Consider the following 21,483-nt stretch of genomic DNA (forward strand, 5'->3'; position numbering starts at 1 on the left):
GCCTGAACTGCCAAGCCAGGCATCCCTGAACCGGAAGCAAACATCCTGGAACCGGTTTCGGGGTAACACCCCTCATCAGCCAGGCTAGCTTGAATCCAGTGGCAAAGTGAGCAAGGGATCCACGTCTGGGCATACCCTGCCAATTTAAGGCAAACAAAGCAAACACAAAGAGATGATGGATGGAGAGCTGAAACTTTTCAGGCACTCACTCCCAGTCACAGATCTGGGTTGAATCCATCATCCACTCCAGTCTTCACTAGCCTCCCCGCATCTGAGAGCATGTTTCTTCGGAATCTGGTGTCCCTTCCTCGAAGCACTCCACTTTGCCCACTTAAGCTCGATATGGGCATTAAACCAATTCATTATCTAGCGAAGCTCCGCCCCCTCCTATTTTGGCAGAGGCTTGTCACCACCCCAGAACTGGCATCATATGCAACTTCATTTAATGAGGTTTGTGCTTTAGATTACACAAATAAAATTGTCTGGATTAAGCACATTACAACCCTTGTATCGAGTATTTGGCTATCAGGACATAGCATTAATTGCCCACCAACTTATACTAAAAAACAAATCAAAATATTGTATTGGGATTGGGTTGAGCAGAATGTTCGTAGCAATAGTAAACAGGACAGATTGACCGAAGCATTTAGAGACTTCAAGATCAGTCGCTCATTAACAAGCTATCTCGATCTCATCAGGGTGCTGGCTGAAAGGAAGCTCTACATACAACTTAGGCACGTAGTCTGCGAGTTAATGTATTTACAAATGTTTGGCCATGTAATGATGCCCAACCCAAAGGTTGCCCTTGCTGCCCTTCCTTGACCGAACCAATAGGCCATATTCTCTTTGCTTGCACTGCATACACAAAACCAAGGGGCAAATGGCTAATTGCTGTTTGCAGACAACTTGGAACTCGCGATTTTAGAGTAGCTTTGCGCATACTAAAATCTGACCCGACCATTTTTCATGTGTGCAGTCGCAAAGTTCCTGGGCCATTCTTGGTGGATTAGAAGAAAGGCTCTGACACAATCCCCGATTTGTCCTTGAGATATCCGGACCATGCTGGTGAAGGAATTTTTTGATATTGTTATTTTTATGTCCCATTGACTACATTTCATTTTAAATGTAAATAGCTCTCCCTGGCCTTTTAAATAATAATTTTAAAAATGTATCTGCATCTTTTGGACATCGTGAACTGAATAGCAGGCAGTAATATGTTACTTTTATAAATTGTGATATAAGAATATTAAGTGGTACTGATTAATTGCGCTGTCAACTTGCGCAATGTTTTACATTTTTATATATGTATTTAAACTAATGCTGTGTAATGTCTATGTATTGTGCTTTTATGGTCTCACGACCGAATGAGGCTTAATGATGATATATATATATATATATATCAATCATGCTCCTGGGTTAGCGCCACACAGTAAGAGTGCACACGGGCAGCCGAGAATGTTTAAACCCATAACCTTTAATTCCTGGTATAGACGGCATGCAAACATGGGACAAATGCAGACAGTTCCTTCATGACGCCTTACGCGTTTCGAAATCCTTTCTTCATCAGAGGCCTTGAAATGAAGGTTGCGCGCTACTGCCAAGCGCTGCTTTAAAGAACAATGACACGCCCCCAATGGGCTGTCCAAATGGAACAGTGTCCTGCAGCCTTATGGGAGTTGTAGTTTTAAATCCATAGATGGAAGCCCTCTTAGCTGCATCAAAGGCTCTGTATGAGCCCCCCCCATCTTCGCTACCATCCTCATCCACCTCAGATGCCCCACAGGAGGTAGGTATATAACGTTCCTCGTGGCCCCCAAAGTTCGTAGGGTGGTGCTCATCTCGCGGCTGGCCTGCCGCTTAAACCACATGCTCCTGGGTTAGCGCTACACAGTAAAAGAGCACACGGGCAGCCGAGAAGGTTTAAACCCATAACCTTTAATTCCTGGTATAGATGGCATGCAAACATTTTTTCCCGGGGTGGATGCTCATTGTGACTTTTTATGTCAGGAAATCCATGTTGAACTACTCATCCCTGAGTGATAGAAGCCAAAGTATGTTGAGTGTACACATAACTATATGGGCGCTTCACATTTTCCTTATGCATATCTGAGCTATCAGTTATACATGGGTATACACATGTAGGTCAAGCACATCTTCAATGAAGCATAAAGTGCAAGCAATTTAATAAGGGACATTCCAAATGAGGAACTTCTTAAATGTGGATTTTAGGTATGGTTAATCAACGTTCAGGATATTTCTGCCCTCAACGTAATTTCTGTGCTGTTTCTCTGTACTATGTCAAGACTACTAATAGTGCACATGGGAATATTTACCGATAAGAAGTCTCGTCTGGAGTTTTGCACTGATAATTAGTAAAATTATAATTTTATGAACCTCTTTGTTTTAGGTAACTCACTCTCTGCCATTCTGGAAGGTGAGGGTCGACTCACATTCCTAAATAGAGGAGAAGATTATGTGATGACCATGCCATATGCTCACTGTAAAGGTAAACACATGTCAGTGTGTATGTTTGTCTTCATTCAGTTTTCATTTTTTGTATTTTCGTTTATTGGACACCCAAACATGACTTCCTCCAACAAACACTTGTGCTATCCACAGCTCTAGCATTATGTGATGACTTGCAACCAAAGTATCAACAGTGCATAATGTGATGTTTTTATTAGTATTTGTGTTTTGTTTATTTAGTTTTATTCTTTTGCAATGTCATTTACAAATAGTAATATGTTTCTATAGATTTATAACTCCTTTTACTATTAGTTTTTACTCGGATTTACTTCCAAGACAGTGTCATTAACATTGTAACAATTGGTGCCAACTTAAGCAATTTTATCACAAGCTTGGGTAATTGAGTTGTAGAGCGACCAATAGCATGGTTCTAATACACCATATGGTATTGCTTTTATTTGATCATGAAGTCTGTGTTTTCATTATTCAGGAGCCATAAAAACACATTCTTGACCATATTGACCTATCTGCCATCTAGGCAAAACCTTATTTGATGAATCCTTCTTCACTAATGAACTGGTAGAACGAATCGTATGAAATGTGTTAAACACTCGGCTGTTAATTTCTGCATTTCTTCAGTGAACTAGTCAGCCTTATTTATTCCTTTTCGTGTCCGTCTGTTCTCCATGTTACTCTCGGCTTCGGATGCCTCTCTGCTGCCCTCTTCTGTGGCTGTCTATCCTCGATCACTCCGCTGCTATCTAGCTATGCTTGTTATTTATTCCTTTTCGTGTCCGTCTGTTCTCCATGTTACTCTCGGCTTCGGCTGCCTCTCTGCTGCCCTCTTCTGTGGCTCACCCCCTTATCTATTCTCCTCTGTGCCTCTTTCTCATGTGTGCTTCTCGTTCTGCCCCATCTCTCCCCCACTGTATCTGTCACTCCTGTCTGTCTATCCTCGGCCCCTGTGTCTCCTCTCCACTGCTGTCCCCCCCTATCGTTTCTCCTCGTGTCCGTCTGTTCTCCATGTTACTCTCGGCTTCGGCTGCCTCTCTGCTGCCCTCTTCTGTGGCTCACCCCCTTATCTATTCTCCTCTGTGCCTCTTTCTCATGTGTGCTTCTCGTTCTGCCCCATCTCTCCCCCACTGTATCTGTCACTCCTGTCTGTCTATCCTCTGCCCCTGTGTCTCCTCTCCACTGCTGTCCCCCCTATCGTTTCTCCTCTCTCCGTGCAGCCGCTCCTCTGTGCCTGTCTCTCTTCTGTGCCTGTCTGTCTCTCATTTGTGCCTGCCTGTCTGTCTCTCCTCAGTTCTGCTCCTCACACTGTTACCCTGCATGCTTCGAGTGCAGCACTCAGCACGCCGCTCGCTTCCTCATTCCTCCGACAGAGTTTACCAGAAAGGTGCTGAGGAGAGGGTGTCTCAAGAACTTGTACGACATCAGCGTTCTCTCTATTTCTCACACTTCCATCTTCTTGCCTTTCCACCTTTCCCTCCCTTTTCACCTCTCCTTTTTTTCTTCTACCTTTTTCCCCCTCCATCTGTTTCTTTATTTGTCTGTTTATTTCATTCTTTTTTGTTTCCTACTCCTATTTCTTTGGCTTGTGTTTCTTTCTCTTCGTCCCCTATTTCTTTCTTACTTCTTCTCTATTTCTTCCTATCACATCTATCTACCTTCTTCTGTTCCCTCCCTTCCCTTCTTTTGTGTAGCACACTTTTACAATGTATTTTTTCCTTGTTTTGTGCCAGGGCTCTCTTTGTGTAGGGGTCGCCCTCAATAAGCAGCATTCCACCCATTTGATTAAAGTGAGGTGCACTATGAGTGAAGTTTTAAAGAGGAGAGGGAGGTGGCTACTTAGAACTCGCTAGATTGTGTACAAACGCAACAGAGCAAAGAGACTGAAAGATTCAAACCTGGATGCGGTGCCACGCAGCTTGGGAGTGGATAGTTAACAAGATTAACAAGCATTGGCATAGCCAATAGGTCAAGCATTTGGGACCTTATAAGTGTTTAGCCATGCAACAGTTGGTGTTGTTGCACCAAGGATATTCTGCTGCATAACTAAATACGTATAGGGTCCAAAAAGCGAGACCTATTGGCTATATTTATACAGGCACACGCTTTTGGGCCATAAACTTTCACGGCCATCTGTTCCCCAGCTCCAGCACCTCCCCTCTCTCTCCCCGCGCACAGCCTTACTTGCATTTCTCCTCCCCCTCCCCAGCCAGCTTCCCCCAGGCCGTGTTCCCTCCCACCTTTCCGCCTCTCTCCCTGCTGGCATCCCCCCTCCCTTCTCGCCCAGTCCTTCTTGTTTGAGTCGGTCTTGCCCTTTGCCCTCTTCCTTCCTCCTCCATTTGTCCTGGCGCCTCCATTTCTCACCCGGCTTGGCTGCACCTCTTGACACCTCCCGGCTCCTGCTCATATCTCTGCTGTAACGCATTAGACCCACGATGGGTATTCGCCGATTCATCGCTTTCGTGCCTTAGACTTCCAGTTCCAGCGCTTAAAAGCCTCTTTTCCCCCCAACACCGTCTTGTCAGGCCTCCATCGCGTTCTTTCTATTGTCACTGTTATGACTCCATGGCGTCTTTCCACATAGGTGTCCTTTCAGTCAGAATTTCTGCCTCCAGTTTTTCCCCATCCTCAGAGTCTATTTTACGTTTTTGTTGTCTTTTTGCCGATCTCAATTCATCCCCCGTAGCCCGTCTCCAACCATCTGTTTACTTCCATTCCTCTTCCTGTAGTCCCTTCACTTCCATCTGCCGTGGCTCCCCCTTGTCTCTTTTCACATCGTTTGCTCTCCCTTGTGCTTTTCTATCCTTTTCTTTGTCCACTTCCATCCCACCCCCGGTTACTCATCTAAACCCAATTCTTCCGTTATGTTTAATCCCCTTCTATCTCGCCGAAATTTCCCATGTCTTCACCTTTACTCGCATTCCGTTCACGTCAGACTAAATTCTCCCCTCATGCTGATCTAGAAGTCCTATCTCCGCCATCTAGGGTTCAGTTCTATCGCCACCCTCGTTCACTGACTAATATCTCTCCCAGGAGTTGAGTTCCTTGAAGTAAGTGGGCGGTCATGTGGGCGCTATCTGCCAGCACCAAATGTGCACACCAGGGGCCGTGGATGCTAAAACACCACGGTGAAATGAAGTCCCCACAGTACCCTCATGAGCCTTCTGCCTCCTCCCGCGTGCACGACCTGACCTGCCGGTGACTCACGCACCACACACTCCCTGAACCTCGGCCGGTCACACTGAGCCGAGACGCGCGCCTTTGTTCCCTCATTCTGCCCGAGCTGCGCTGTGTTCACAGCCGGGTGATTGACGCTATAAGGACTTCCCCAAGGAGAGTGCCCCAACCGATCACCACCGCCTCTGGGGGTGTCTAGTTACACTGGGCTGTACACGCCCCTCAGCTGCCTCATTGTATTGGTGACCCTTCTTTAGTTCAAGGCCTCTGTTTGGTGCATGAACGAAGCAGGCACTAATCTTTCTTTAGGTGTTTTTTAAAGCACCTTTTGTAGATTTATACAGTTTAAGTGCCAGGTCGTTCATAACAATACATCTTGGCTTTGGGGATAGATGCTCCACTGTGGAGGTGCACGTGTGTTCTTTTACATCTAAACCAGCGTACGGTGTGCATTTCTCAGCAATCCCCATACAGACCAGCATTTGCAATGGAATAGGTCTCGCATTTACGAGAGTTTGAGCTATTACAATTGCAAATAACAATGCCTTTTATTTTTGTTTTCATTTTAAAAACATAAAGGGCTTTGTTATTTACAAAACCAATAGCTCCAACTTTCCTACTGCGAGACCTATTGGCAACGCCAGTGCTTGTTTCTTCTTTCTGCTACTTTCTTAAGGTAAACGCCCTCTCTCTCTATGTAATCTTTCTTCATTATATTGCAGTTCCCTCATTTCTGACAGCCACTCATTTGTATTGTTTTTATCCTTTGGAGAAAGTGTTTTTAAAGTCTTTACAATTGGAAAATAAAAATGTCGGAGTAAGCCTGTGAATAACCTGGGAAACATTACCTTTCTGCATCATGAGCCGGTGTTTAATGATGTTCTCCTATGTTCTTGTTCTGTTATAATCTTTCATGCTATCAGTTTTTGTGGAACCTTAAATCAGCTTCTACATGCATGTAATCCGGGGTGCGAGTAGAAGACGAGATGGTTGTTTCAGCTACCCCAATGCATTTTATTATATGCAATTTTGAACATTTTCTCAGTCAAGTACATGCCCAGTCAGGATTAAAAATGTCTTTATATGCATTTTGTTATGTTTGCCAGTCTTCAAGCCAGCATTCCTTCAATGGCAACATAATATACTGCTTTTAGGTAGCTGTGGCTAAATGTCAAATCAGACTTGTTTGTCCCATTAACTTATGCTACCAACATCGGCTCCATTTTGCCATAAGGAGTCCTTTAACATTATTGACAATAGTTGGGTGACTGATGGAAAAAGCACAACAAACTTTTGGCGCCATGTTTCATTATATCCAATATATTGTAGTCTGCCGTCCTTAAATTTATCAAGATAAATGGGGAAGAAAGGGTGGTTGTTCATTAAGTGCTGAAACTAAAGTGGTTCCGTCACAGTGAAATGATTATGAACTATTGTGCTCCTCTTGGAGATGGCACTTGCTGCAAATACTTGCTTTTTATTTTTCTACTTATAGCTACAAGCCACTTTAGCCGTCCAGTTTGAGAACTAATGTGATCAGGGACACTGCATAGTGCTGCTTGGTACACATTGCCAGTAGTTCCTCTACTAATTTACTCTTTTACATTTCTACATGTGTAAAATTATGGTGCATGTCTGTGCTCACTTCTGTTTGTGTTGCATACATGCACGCCAGACATGCTGGCCTTGCCTATTCTTGTGTTACCTTCCTGTGAATCTTCATTCAGGTAACTGCACTAAGGACTGGCAACTTGCCCTTAAATTATGTTCTTTATGTAACTATTAATTGCTTTTCCTAACTCTTAGATTGTAGTCCTTTTCCAGTTTTGCTAATCCTGTTTTATTGTCATTTATTTTCAAGATGGCCAAGCGTACTTTCAGAGGTTGGGGTATCGCCTTTGTTGGGTGGCTTTGAGTAATTGCAGAACCATTGATGCTACTTTGTTTCATTCTGTTCCCTATAAAGAAACCCTGCTAGGGTAGTCCATAAGTTAGTATAATTGTCAACCAATTTGTATACCTGTTGCATATTCAAATAAGTCATAGTTTTGTATCCGGTATAAACAGTGAGATAGTAATAAGGAAGAATGTCTTACAACAAACTGTAGGTTAATGTAAATAAAAGGAATGTGCTCTTTGAAAGGTCTGCTTTCACAAAGTCCACATTGTTTTGCAGGGATTTTGTATGGTACAATGACTCTGGAGCTTGGAGGAGCTGTTAGCATTACCTGTGAAAAAACTGGATACAGTGCGGTCCTTGAATTCAAACTTAAGGTTAGTATGGCCCTAACCATCTGTTTGTCTGTGTTTTTATTTAATCTTGCATTTTCCATTACTAATCTCTGATATGTGTTTGTTTAATACATTTGTTTAATTTCATAGCCTACACTGTGCTGTGTGAATGACTTCAACATTCAGGCAAATGAAAAAAGTGATCTGCGACAGTGGGATACTTTCCTAGTTTTGAAACGGCAACAGTCCTTTCTAAATGGAAAGCAGTGGAACGGTTGTGTTCTGCTGATAGAAATGACTTCCAATGTGGCTTCTAGCACTGAGATGTCTACTACATCTTTAGAACTACTAGTTTTCGACAAGTTGGTAGTTAACACCCATAATTCATAAACGTCTTCATGGTATATAACATTTGAATTTGCCAGTCTAGTATTATGATTCATAAAAGGGGGTGGTGATGGACAGAGCATCTGAATTAAGCAGAACACTCCTACCCAGTCAAAAGATCAGGGCTTGATCCATCACCGTTTTTTAGCTCACTGCACCATCCCAGTTCAGAACCTGGCTACATGCAAATTAGTCTGTCCCTGGCCCAGTGCATCATGGGAACAGGGCAGACCAAACTACCAAGCCAATTCTTTACTGGAAAGGAAACAAGCTTCCGGGGACCGGTTTCTGGCATTGCAGCCGTCTTCGGCCCGGCTTGCTTGAATCCTGATGGTGCAGTGAGCAAGGGACTCATGTCTGAGCATACCCTTCCACACTTGTAGTGGCCAAAACGATTCATAAAAGGGGGTGGTGATGGACAGAGCATCTGAATTAAGCAGAACACTCCTACCCAGTCAAAAGATCAGGGCTTGATCCATCACCGTTTTTTAGCTCACTGCACCATCCCAGTTCAGAACCTGGCTACACGCAAATTAGTCTGTCCCTGGCCCAGTGCATCATGGGAACAGGGCAGACCAAACTACCAAGCCAATTCTTTACTGGAAAGGAAACAAGCTTCCGGGGACCGGTTTCTGGCATTGCAGCCGTCTTCGGCCCGGCTTGCTTGAATCCTGATGGTGCAGTGAGCAAGGGACTCATGTCTGAGCATACCCTTCCACACTTGTAGTGGCCAAAACGATTCATAAAAGGGGGTGGTGATGGACAGAGCATCTGAATTAAGCAGAACACTCCTACCCAGTCAAAAGATCAGGGCTTGATCCATCACTGTTTTTTAGCTCACTGCACCATCCCAGTTCAGAACCTGGCTACATGCAAATTAGTCTGTCCCTGGCCCAGTGCATCATGGGAACAGGGCAGACCAAACTACCAAGCCAATTCTTTACTGGAAAGGAAACAAGCTTCCAGGGACCGGTTTCTGGCATTGCAGCCGTCTTCGGCCCGGCTTGCTTGAATCCTGATGGTGCAGTGAGCAAGGGACTCATGTCTGAGCATACCCTTCCACACTTGTAGTGGCCAAAACGATTCATAAAAGGGGGTGGTGATGGACAGAGCATCTGAATTAAGCAGAACACTCCTACCCAGTGAAAAGATCAGGGCTTGATCCATCACCATTTTTTAGCTCACTGCACCATCCCAGTTCAGAACCTGGCTACATGCAAATTAGTCTGTCCCTGGCCCAGTGCATCATGGGAACAGGGCAGACCAAACTACCAAGCCAATTCTTTACTGGAAAGGAAACAAGCTTCCGGGGACCGGTTTCTGGCATTGCAGCCGTCTTCGGCCCGGCTTGCTTGAATCCTGATGGTGCAGTGAGCAAGGGACTCATGTCTGAGCATACCCTTCCACACTTGTAGTGGCCAAAACGATTCATAAAAGGGGGTGGTGAACGACAGAGCATCTGAATTAAGCAGAACACTCCTACCCAGTCAAAAGATCAGGGCTTGATCCATCGCCGTTTTTTAGCTCACTGCACCATCCCAGTTCAGAACCTGGCTACATGCAAATTAGTCTGTCCCTGGCCCAGTGCATCATGGGAACAGGGCAGACAAAACTACCAAGCCAATTCTTTACTGGAAAGGAAACAAGCTTCCGGGGACCGGTTTCTGGCATTGCAGCCGTCTTCGGCCCGGCTTGCTTGAATCCTGATGGTGCAGTGAGCAAGGGACTCATGTCTGAGCATACCCTTCCACACTTGTAGTGGCCAAAACGATTCATAAAAGGGGGTGGTGAACGACAGAGCATCTGAATTAAGCAGAACACTCCTACCCAGTCAAAAGATCAGGGCTTGATCCATCGCCGTTTTTTAGCTCACTGCACCATCCCAGTTCAGAACCTGGCTACATGCAAATTAGTCTGTCCCTGGCCCAGTGCATCATGGGAACAGGGCAGACCAAACTACCAAGCCAATTCTTTACTGGAAAGGAAACAAGCTTCCGGGGACCGGTTTCTGGCATTGCATAGTATTATGGACCTTTATTATTCATGGGCTTTTGAAAAAAATAGGTATGTTGAAATTTCTCAACGCATTTTTAGTTGTAAGAAAGAGGCAGTTATCACCACTCCTAACGGAGAGAGATGTGAAAGACTGTGAATGATAGCGAAGCCCAGATTTCTTACTGTTTTGGTTGGATTTCGGCAGAATTCCTTACAGGAAAGCCCTAGTTTTCCACTGCAGGGGAATTGCCTCTATACTAGAATCTCCGCGTTGAAAGAATCACCCTACATAGATATTCACAAAATATCAAGTAGAAAGTGAGGTTCATTCTAATTGTGGTTTACTCCAAAAAGAATGTGGGTGACATTTGCATGTATAGAATATTAATACAAATTGTATGATATCTGAAGAGGAGCACTTTTTTTTTTTTTTTTGCAGAGTTTTATATAGCGCGAACTAGAACCGAACCGAATCAGTTATCAGAGCGCTTTACATAGCACCAGTTACGTTACATGAGGACACACTTTCATTTTAGGCACGGGGAGATTAAGTGATTTGCCCAGAATCACAGGGGGTTTTTGGCGTCGTTACCGAGACTCGAACCCAGATCCCCAGGTCCGAGGTTGAGCGCCTTAGCCGTTAGGCCAACCCCTCTCCAGATTACAGGGCATCAGAGACTAAAAACCTGCAGGGTGTTGCAAATTATGGTGATTGGAAATCAGGGAAATAGAATTGCTTAATCCTATTTGTTTATTTAATCCTATTTGGTCTGTTTCTTTTCTTACAAACATAATGAGCCAGATTAGTGCTGTAACTTCTAAAACATGCCCTGAGCATGTCTGATGACTTGTGATGGCTATTCCAACTTATAGTTTCAGAAGGATCAGGTCACTGACACTTTTCACATCTACAGGTCATCCATTAAGGATATTGGCACCGATTGAGTTCTTTTTCCGGGCACATGCCTAATTGAAAAAGATTATGGATGAAGTTACTATCAGTGTGGGATTCTACTGGGGAAAAAAGGGCTGGCGATGTAGGGTAGATTAGAGATAGACCTTATGGCCAAGTCCAAAGGGTTCAAAGTCAGATTTTTTTGGGCAGGTGTATTAAACTTCTTTTTTTTCAAGTAAGCGGCAGAGATCTCAGTTGAGTAAGAGTTGTATCTTAATATTATTTTTTCTATCATGCAGTCTCTGACAGCTCAGTGCCACAGCCATTAATGCACTCGGTTCTCTCACCTGCCCTTCACAGGTTTCTAGATCCTAACAAAAGTAATCTCCAACACTTCGACACAGAGTACAATGCTTGTCGTATTGTTTTGCAAATGTTATAAACTGTGGAGGAAATGTTATATTTTAAGCCTCCTGGAGCCTTTATCGTTTGTCCATTGTCGTCCTGCATATCTCTTTTTACAGACTTTACCCACCATTGATATTTGTGTAAGAATGTCAAGTTTTTATGAAGGGTTTTTTATGCCAGGAAGAATTTGAGGATTATGACATGAATAACCCTGTATGAGAATGGATTAGTGATCAAATGATAAACATCTTTTAATTAACCCGCTTTTTATACAACAAATATCAAAAGTTTAGAATTTAATAATAACTTTGACTGTGAATGGACTTAAATGATTAGATTAGGAATGTATGGTTGACCCCAATTTAGAGGTTTGTACACTGTCTCTTTTCTATCCATATACTTTTGCCTGTTTGTATAAAATTGTAGAGGGCGAGGTAAATGAGGTAATAGACAACTATTTAATTGTAATGAAACGAACTGTTTTTCATATATGTATTATAAATGATGCAGAACTTTTATTATAATCTTTTTATGTATTTTTTTATATGCTTATATGGCCTTATTTATTTAGATAGAATAAAGTTATTATTGAATCTCCAAATCATTGCACATATTCAAGGTGTGATGATGGGTGCGCGTCCTAAATAGGCGCATTCTCATAACAAAGGAATCTAAATAAACCTTAACTCTGAAGCCAAGTCCATTACCACAAAATAAAATTAACTCACCACAGTGACACTCGAAACATAATGAAGCACCAAAAACCTATTATATTCAAACTGCACTCTACACAAATCTTTCTGTCAAGCACAGTTCAAACTCAAAACTCCTTGGTTGGTGCTCATATCACACTACATAACTGGATGGCCATGAGGTTTTTAAAGCTTAACCCATTAAAATTTGAGCGAAACTGTAGACTGTAAGCCTGTTGACGACATAGTCAATGACCTCCGCCGACAATCGTTAATCTACAACTCTATATGTGAGGAAACGGCATGCTAGCACACATGGAGGAAAGTGAGCGTCAGAGCCACTGTTGAGGAAAACCTGCCAATGGTCTACTTTTTGTGAACTCACTTGTCGACAACTAAACCATCAAATTGAAACACCATCACCTGTGGTCCATAGCGTTGCCTACGTAAATAACCTAAAGTGGTGTAACTTCTGGCTAATGTGTGACTAGCACAAGCAAAGGTACTTCCATCAATAGAAATCCAAATGGCTTTGTCAGCACTAGCAAAACCAATATTGAGACTGGAGATAAAAATATGCCTCCTTAAAATACTGCCAGGGATGATGTCCTCCTGCATAGTGCTAATACTATTCTGCAGACTCCACATGATTCCCATACAAGAGGTGCTAGGATATGTTGAGGAACCAAATGTCCAGCTCCTTTGAGGACAAGGTAATCGTAACATTTAAGATAAAACAAGCACACTCCTGGTGAATATCACAGGACAATATAAATTCATGACTTGCATTCCTTCAACCGCAATATCAGATTGTAGTTATCACAGATGCCTCACTGTAAGGATGGGGCGCTGCATACAAGAACAAAACATGAGGAACATCATCGGAGAGATGGGATTTACAACAATGGGCGAGTTATTCCCGCAGAATACATCCATCTCCTACCAGAACCCATCACTGTGCGCGCAACAAACACCAATGAAAAGATTCGCATATTTTAGACTGAGGGCAGCAATGAAGGACTTATATGAAGATTTTCCGACAGAGCCAATGACATTACAGGCACTGCAGATTCTGCTAACTGCACCGACACGGGTGGCACTAGTGACGAGATTATACACGGCATCCCAAAATGAAAAACATACAGACCCAGACAGAGCGAGGACACGGTGGGAGGAGGCAATTGGGTCCCCTATATCTGAGGAAGAATGGACATACAGCTGTGCACAGCTACATCTACTCACACCAAATTGCAACTTACGCGTTATACATTTCAGATTCATACATCAGACATATTACACCCCAGATAAAATGCACAGATACGGGCTTAGAACAGACGATAAGTGCAAAAGGTGTGCTGCCCCTAGGGCTAACTTCCTCCATATGGCATGGGCTTGCCCCATATTGGAAACGTACTGGCAGGAGGTGGTGGGAGCACTAACGCATATGTTAGCAGAGTCAATCCCAAACACACCGTTAACATGCCTACTGGGTGCTTATAGGCTTAAAACGATTAGACGGCGCAAACTGCTGGCAGTGGCGCTCCTACTAGCAAAAAGGCGTGTAGCCATCAGGTGGGGCCGTAAACGCCCGCCCCGATTTAAGGACTGGATATCTGATATGGTATATTGTAAAGAGACTCTGGGAGCATACGAAGAGGACTTGCCACAGGCTTCTAGGCCAAAAGACTTTTGGCAACCTCTCATGGACTACTTGCAACAACAGACGGAAGACCAATTGTCAGGCAGGTGAAGTGAGGGAAAGTACTGGGCCAGGAACTTGAGTATTGCACACAAGACTAAAACATCAGCGGAAAGCTAAGGTGCCTACAATACCGATACACATGTAAACTGTCGGGCTGAAAGAGTAATGTCTAATGTAATGCTGCATAATATGTGTAGTTTGTAATAATATGAAGGCATGTTGTCACATTCAAACCGTGCGCCGTGTGAGTGAGAAATGTACACTGATACCAGAAGAAGTATGTATAGCTCAGTAAATGATGTCACATTATGTACTGTCGCCCTGTGAACCAAAAATAAAATTATTTTTAAAAAAAAGGATGGGGCGCTCACCTCCAAGAGCTATTGACAAGAGGACTGTGGGCACCAAAGGAAAAATGTCTATACATAAATATGCTTAAGCTCCGAGCAGTCAGAAGAGCATTGCAGTCTTTCCATTCACGTATCTACAACTTAAAGTTGCTCATCCGAAGGGACAACACCACTACGATGTGCTACATAAACAAACCAGGTGGAACATGCTGTCAAAGTCGGTCCATAGAAGTACTTAAACAATTACATTGTGTGATTCGCAGCAGAATCACCTATAGCAGCATCGCCCAGGCAGAAGCAACAATCAAGCAGGCAACCTCAGCCGAAAGTTGCAGGATTATCATGAGTGGGAGTTAAAGAACAGTGTTATGTTATGGAGTTTTATGAAGCACATAGCTGCCCCAACAATTGTTTCTTCTTGCGCTGGACCACGAAAATAGAGAACTGACGTTACTGGCCTCAGAGAGAGAAGAGACAGGCAATTTAGATAGCAAAAAGCCATGTCTCCAAAGATTTCCTGAAGTGTAGATGTTTTTCAGTGTTCCTGATGGAAAGAGGAAGTGCATTCCAAAGAACAGGAGCTGTGGCACGAATGAGCAGCCTCCAACTCGGGCCTTCGGACTTGTGGGACAGTGACCAAGTTAAGATCAGCTGAATGTAGGGGACAGGAGGGTCTGTAGTAAGAGAGGAGATTGGACAGAATGGAAGCCCTGTCGGAGTATAACATCCTATGAGCAAACTGTCCTAAATCCATTATTCCAGTCCGGGGGGGGGGGGGGGCGGGGGGGGGGGGGGGGGAGAACCAAGGATAGAACTCTTCACCGCGAAGAAAAACAAGAAATGCCATTCTTATGCAAGCAGGCACCGACAACTCGACTCCTGGTGGAATGGTTTTTGTATTTGACGGTGCCAGATGTGTCCCTTAGCCTTTCTGCCAATTCCACTTAGGCTCAAAGTAATAGCCACAATGAAAAGAGAACCTTTCAGGCTGATACTCATAGCCAGTACTAGTTCTCGAATCTGCTACTACTAGCCCGGGAACCACCCATTCTGCTAAAGTCCAAATTGGACTAGATTCTTCATCCCAACCTGTAGATCTCAAATTAGCAGCCTGGCTCCCGAGTGCCATGATTTTTGGAAATATAGATATTCCGCAGGACTGTAAAGTTTCCGTGGCACAAGCCAAAGCTCTATCAACTAACAAAACATACTCTGCAAAATGTAAAAGTTTTTTGTGTGGTATCATATTAGAGGTTTGCATTGTTTTCATTATCAGGCCCATCTCATATTTGCATACTGCACAGTCGAGACCCAAGCAGAGTTTACCTGGCACCCATCTCGCATTTCAGAAAGACACCTGGTGAACCATCTATTTGGTCACACAGAAGCATGAAGGAGTGTCTGAAAGGTCTATTCAAAGTTTTTCCACTATCTAGAACACCACCAACAGCCTGCAAATTGAATACAGTGCTTTTACAGTTGATGTCAAACCTATTCGGGCAAATTCTCATGTCAACCCTAACGTACTTAACCTGGAGAACTGCATTCTTTCTAGCCATAAAATTGGCAAGAAGGGTTCGTGAGATCCAGGACTTTACCATCACAGAGTCATTCCAACAATTCTCAAAAGAAAAGATCATGCTATGGACTAACTACAAGTTCATACCTAAAATACCAACTGAATTTCACCTCTGAGCTGGTATTCCTCAAAACATGCAGTCTATGGATGTAAACCTGTAGAAAGAATCGCTTTTTGAATCTGCGCTAAAGGAATGTGACTTTTTAAAGTATTTCTATATACACTTGAACTTTTAAAGATGTGGAAGATGCACGCCAAAAAAGCTACCCCGGTGCTGGTTTAGATCCCTTTATGAATGACCGTTAGGTAGAGCAACATTTAAGCACATCCCATAATTACAAGTTGACAATACAATTGAGAAAGTTAGGATCAAAAATTGTTGAGGAATGTTTTTCTTTTTAGCTTCTGTGCACACTATGAAATTAAATCCATACTTGAAACCCAGAATGTACCGCTATGTTTACCTACTGCAGTAGTATATTAAGTACTATAAAGTATAGTAGTATATTAAGTACTATAAAGTATAGATGCAATTCCTTGTATAGTATGCATAAACTAAACATATAAATGAGTCATGTAAACACCCACAACTTAATGTATAACAAGGCAGTTGATAAACTAGTTGCAGTAATCGGTAGTAAATTCATAGCATGTTTATACCTGGTTCAGAAGGTGATATTCTCTGCTCCCACTTAAAGATTACCATTGCCCCACAGAAGAGAGACCGTGGTCTGTAGAATGTATGTGTCAGAGTCACTGTGACACTTAGGATCCACCTTTCCTTGTAGTGTTATTTGCAAGTAATGTTCCGGCTTCCTAAGCGTTGTACCTTGCTTGACTGTGCATAGCAATGTGATGGGTATTAAGTTAATTATTTTTAGCATTTAACATTTCAATCCTTCTTCATGTATTGGTTTGAATGGTTCCTTCTTTGATTTTGTGAGCAGCAAGGTTTGCTCCTTTTGGGAATCTTTTAATGACTGGTGCATTGATGAAAGTTCTATCCACATGCCCCTTGTACATGCCACTATGGCCGATGAGTTGTACTTGTGGAATGAGTAAATCAGATGCTTGTTTAGTAGGTATGTTGGGTATCTGATGACTCTAGTGTGATATGTTCTAGTGTCCAGGAAACCTTTTTGGTTGCGTCAGTGAACTATGTTCTGGGCTTACTTGGGCTGTGCATATGACCTGTCAACTTACATACATTCTAAATAGCCACTAGATCCTCCCAACTTCCTGTTGCCTGTGACCAATGGTTCTGTACCCAGTCCTGAATTCCTCTCACTTTCAGATATTGTCCTTTTCTGGTAAAGGTGGCTCTGGAATTGAGTCTGGAACCTGGAAAAGTCTTTTATTGCTCCAGTACTGGAGAGGGTTTCTCGAAGTTCAGTGAAAACCCCAGCCTGTGTAGGGTTCTCTTTTTTGGCTTCACGTTTGGTGTTTTTTAAGAGTTCAGTACAGTGGCTGTATTTGATAGTGTTCATTATTGAAGGAATGAAACAAACCTCTAGTTCACCTTCGCTCCACTCCCTCTTTGTCATTTTCCCTCTAGGCACTTAAGGCTTTCCAATGTAACCAATCATTTTAATCTATAATCCCCTAACTGTATGTCTGTGTTATAGTCTTCTACGGGGTGGAGAAACCTTGATGAACGAGTACTTTATAAATTATGAATAACAACCTCAGCATAGCCAACTTATTTGCTGAAAAAAATCATGAACATCTCAAACATTAAGCCTGAACCTAAGGCCTTGATAAGCCTCTGAGGTCACACTCAAGGTTGATACACATTTAAAATGACATGGACACAATACTGAAAACCCTCTCTCAAATCAAACTATCTAATTTCACAGAAGACTTGCTGGCAAAATGGAAAAAGAAATGTGCTATCTTTGCTGCCTCCTTTAAAGACATCAGAAATAGAGCCTGAAATGTTATTGAACCTCATGCCAGACCCACATTGGCACTGTTGTGAAAAATAACTGAGAAATAGCTTCTGACCAACTGCAAAAATGCATGACTACATGAATATATAACTTCAGCAGAGTTTGGCCGTACACTCCTAAATGCCACTCCGAGACAGCCTCTCCCCTTGCAATGGAGGAGGATCTGCACATGATCAACAAAGGGCAAAGTCTGCCTTCTTGGGTCAAACATGAGGCACTCATCCTGTCTGTGTGACTACAGATCAAAAGATATATGTGAAATGTTTATGCTACCGGTAACGAGCAATTTGTACAAATAGGTGCTTGGAGGCCTACACTCTTGCAGTCAAGGAAGGAGCCTTGGGGATTGACACTGCAATCTAGAACACCAAATACGGTATAGCCATTCTGGAATGGTAACACTCACCTATACTTAAGAGTGATGAGCCAGATGACATTCGAAAGTTGAGATCTTTGTCACAAGCTTGAAAATTAGATGATTTCCTTTTCAATTAAGCAAAACCCAATGAGCATATTATTCAAGTCACTGTATGCAGGATACATCACACAAGTAATTTATACGTGTGTAAAAGACTCGACCTGCAGGAATTACTCATAAAGAACTATCAGTATCATAGTGTCTAGTGCTCGCCATGGACACAAACCTGACCTTTAGAAGTATGTTTTCAAAAAGGTAAATCGACATCGACACAACCCCAGTTGCAGTTTAAAGCAAATGAACCTTTCATACAAGGACAATAAACAAATGGTGTAAGCTCGGATTCTCTCATCAAGAGAGTAGAAATGACATTCTCCGGACCAAAAAGAACAATTTCATCACACCTGTACTGATTGAGCTTCGCTGCCATATATAGGGTGAAAACTTGAAATTCAGGTGATGGTGCATTATATATAAAGCTATACATTGACAGTGCAGCAACACTGGTATGTTGGCAGGCAGCCCTTTTCGTTTTTGTCAAGCCATGCAAAGCTCTAGGGGCACATCTTCTGACATTTTAGAAGCCCTAAAAGTTAAACAGTCGAAATATCACACAAAACCTTGTCTTACATGCAATGCCTCTAAGCTCTGGAAGTTCTGCCAGATGATTTAAGACTGGCCATACCTTTTCTCAGTTTCAGGATGGCCTCAAAATAATCTGTTCAAGGCTTTCCTCTCTCTCAACGTGTAATCTAGTTGTCGTTAGGGTTATACAAAAACTTAGTTAAACAAGCATTGGCATAGCCAATAGGTCTCGCCTTTGGGACCTTATAAGTGTTTAGACAGAGGTTAAATCTGGCAGCCTCTCTTAGATATAGGCATCACATGTGATTGACTACCCAAGACTTACTGACCTTTCAGGAGCATTTTATGTGAGTGACTGTAGAGCTCCCACCGGTCAGAGAAAACTCCACCAGAGACAGGAAAAGCACAGACACCGCAAATACACAAAAACTGATACAGGAAGAACACCGACACAGAGAATACACTGAAAGTAAGACAGGGAAAACAAAGACAGGGAATATACCGCCACTGAAACACTGATACTGAGACATGGAAAACACACAGGGACCACATTGACACTGGAACATGGGGACAGTGAGACTGGGTCACCGAATTCTGTGACACATGGAAAAGAAATACACTGGCACTGAGACAGAAAACACAAAGGCGCATGGAGATCACCGATACTGAAGCAGGGAGTGCAGTGACACTGGGGCAGTAAATACAGTGACACAGGAAATAGGAAAACACTGGCACTGGAGTCCAGAATACATTGACATGAGGAAAAAACTGACACCGAGTCAGGCAATACGCTGAGACAGGGAATAGACCGACCCAGGGAATACAGGGACACTGGGACAGCAGATACAATGACACCAAGACGGGGAATACGTTGACACCCAGTCAAGTTACAAATTGAATGTGAAGGACAATGTAGTGGGACATGGAATAGCAGAATAACAGTCTGTGTCTGATCCATAACCATCAAAATATGTGCATAGTAAGGAGGCAAAGACGTCCAGGAACGAACTCCGCGCTGCACAAGACAGGATATGGGGTCGCAATGTTGGTTGAAAAGGACAGTGTTGGCACAGTGCATCGAAGATAGCGAGCATGTTTGGATAGTGCAATGGAGGCCGGTTGTTTGTGTCCGCAATAACCGGTAGATGGCGAGGTAATACTTTAGGATGCCTTTTACTTGCAATGTGTATTAAAACGCAAGTTTGAACACTTTCAGAGCCGGCCTTACCTAAGATTAATTGGGACTGCCACTGAAGGGTTCGCCACCGGAACCCTTGTACAATTAGCATTAACATTTGAACAACAACACATTGATCGGTGGCTCTGGGGCGGGCACACAACGCTGCAATAAGAGATGAGCTGTGGGGGAGGGGGGGGCTAAGGCTGAGCACGGAGGGCGGCGAGAAGGGTGGAGGAGAGAGCAGGGTTGAGGCCGTGACAGGAGGTCAGGAGGAGACAAGAGGGGGAGACAGGGAAGAGAGAGAAGGTCCTACCTAGACAGCACAAGAAAACAGGACCACACCGAACAGGATACTGGATGTATCCTGAGGGCACCACTCAAAGGAATTTCAGTGGAGCGCGGCAGGAAGTCCATGGACAGCCTTTACCTTGCGGGAGCGAGCAGCGCCAGGCGCGATAATTTCAAACAGATGGCGCCGCTGCTCGCTCCCGCAAGGTAAACGCCAGACATGCACGAAGACTAATAGGAAACAGTGCAAAACATGCATGAGTTTCAAGAAAAGCCTGGAGCGATTCCAAAAGGTCTCTAAAGCAGCGCTTGTGTGCTGCGTAGGCGAGACCTAAAAATGGAAGCCACACATATGCTGTCTAAATAAATATGATGTAACCTCTAGGAATCCCCTGCTTTTCCCCAATTTCTCAGTCAACACATAAGAAAACTGACCCAGTAGTAGACCTTTGCTTCATTTAGCACTACCAACCTGCTCAATATCACTGACACAGCTTACAGTCCTTGACTGTAAAACTGAATCCACTCTTCTTGCCTTTAATAACAACATACCCTACTCAACACAAACCCCCACCCAAACCTGCAAAGTTTTATAACAGGCAGCCACTGTGCTGTGATCTTCCATCCGACTACCTCTGGTCTCTCCCTTCATTATTGCAAGCAAACTCCTTTTGGAACAGGAACAAACATAAATCAGCACCCTCTATGGGAGGGAAGGAAATTGGCCAGCTAGAAAACTTTACTCTTTGATGGCCATGGGTAAAGTATTCTGTGACTTCCACTTCCCTGCTACTCCAGTGTGGCTTATACTGGTGGGCAGCGCCCTAACCCCCTCCACTTCCTCCACCCGATGGCAAGACTTATCCCTGACAAAGAAGGGGAGAGATTGTCTCAGGGTAGCCACCAGGACGGTTTCAGAAGAGACCTGTTGCGAGTATCAAGATGTGCAATTTTCCCTCGCCCCAAGTGTGAGGTGAAGTGAATTAAATATGATGGGGTGGGGAAAAGACTAGTAGTAGCCTTGTTGCTCTTACCTTCAGTGTAATACATGCTTTTAATTACCCTCCCCTTGTTATTATAGGGGAGGAATGGGTTATTAGTAGTTCTTCTCCAAGTCTGAAAGAGGCCTGCAGGGAAGGATTAATGTTCACCCCTAGTTTGCCGTTGG

General features: G+C 43.4%; 1 protein-coding gene across 6 annotated transcripts in view; it reads left to right on the top strand.

The window, feature by feature from the left end:
• The window catches only part of OSBPL8 (oxysterol binding protein like 8), a 1,077,846-nt gene that overhangs the window by 939,213 nt on the left and 117,150 nt on the right, over positions 1–21,483 (top strand). For all 6 annotated transcript variants that reach the window (XM_078678323.1, XM_078678342.1, XM_078678332.1 and 3 more), the window contains 2 exons: positions 2,408–2,506; positions 7,832–7,929. In XM_078678323.1, coding sequence (XP_078534449.1) covers positions 2,408–2,506; positions 7,832–7,929 — 197 coding nt within the window. The remainder of the gene's footprint in view (positions 1–2,407; positions 2,507–7,831; positions 7,930–21,483) is intronic.

Source organism: Lissotriton helveticus, chromosome 1_1 (assembly GCF_964261635.1).
Source record: "Lissotriton helveticus chromosome 1_1, aLisHel1.1, whole genome shotgun sequence".
Classification (NCBI taxonomy): Eukaryota; Metazoa; Chordata; class Amphibia; order Caudata; family Salamandridae; genus Lissotriton; species Lissotriton helveticus.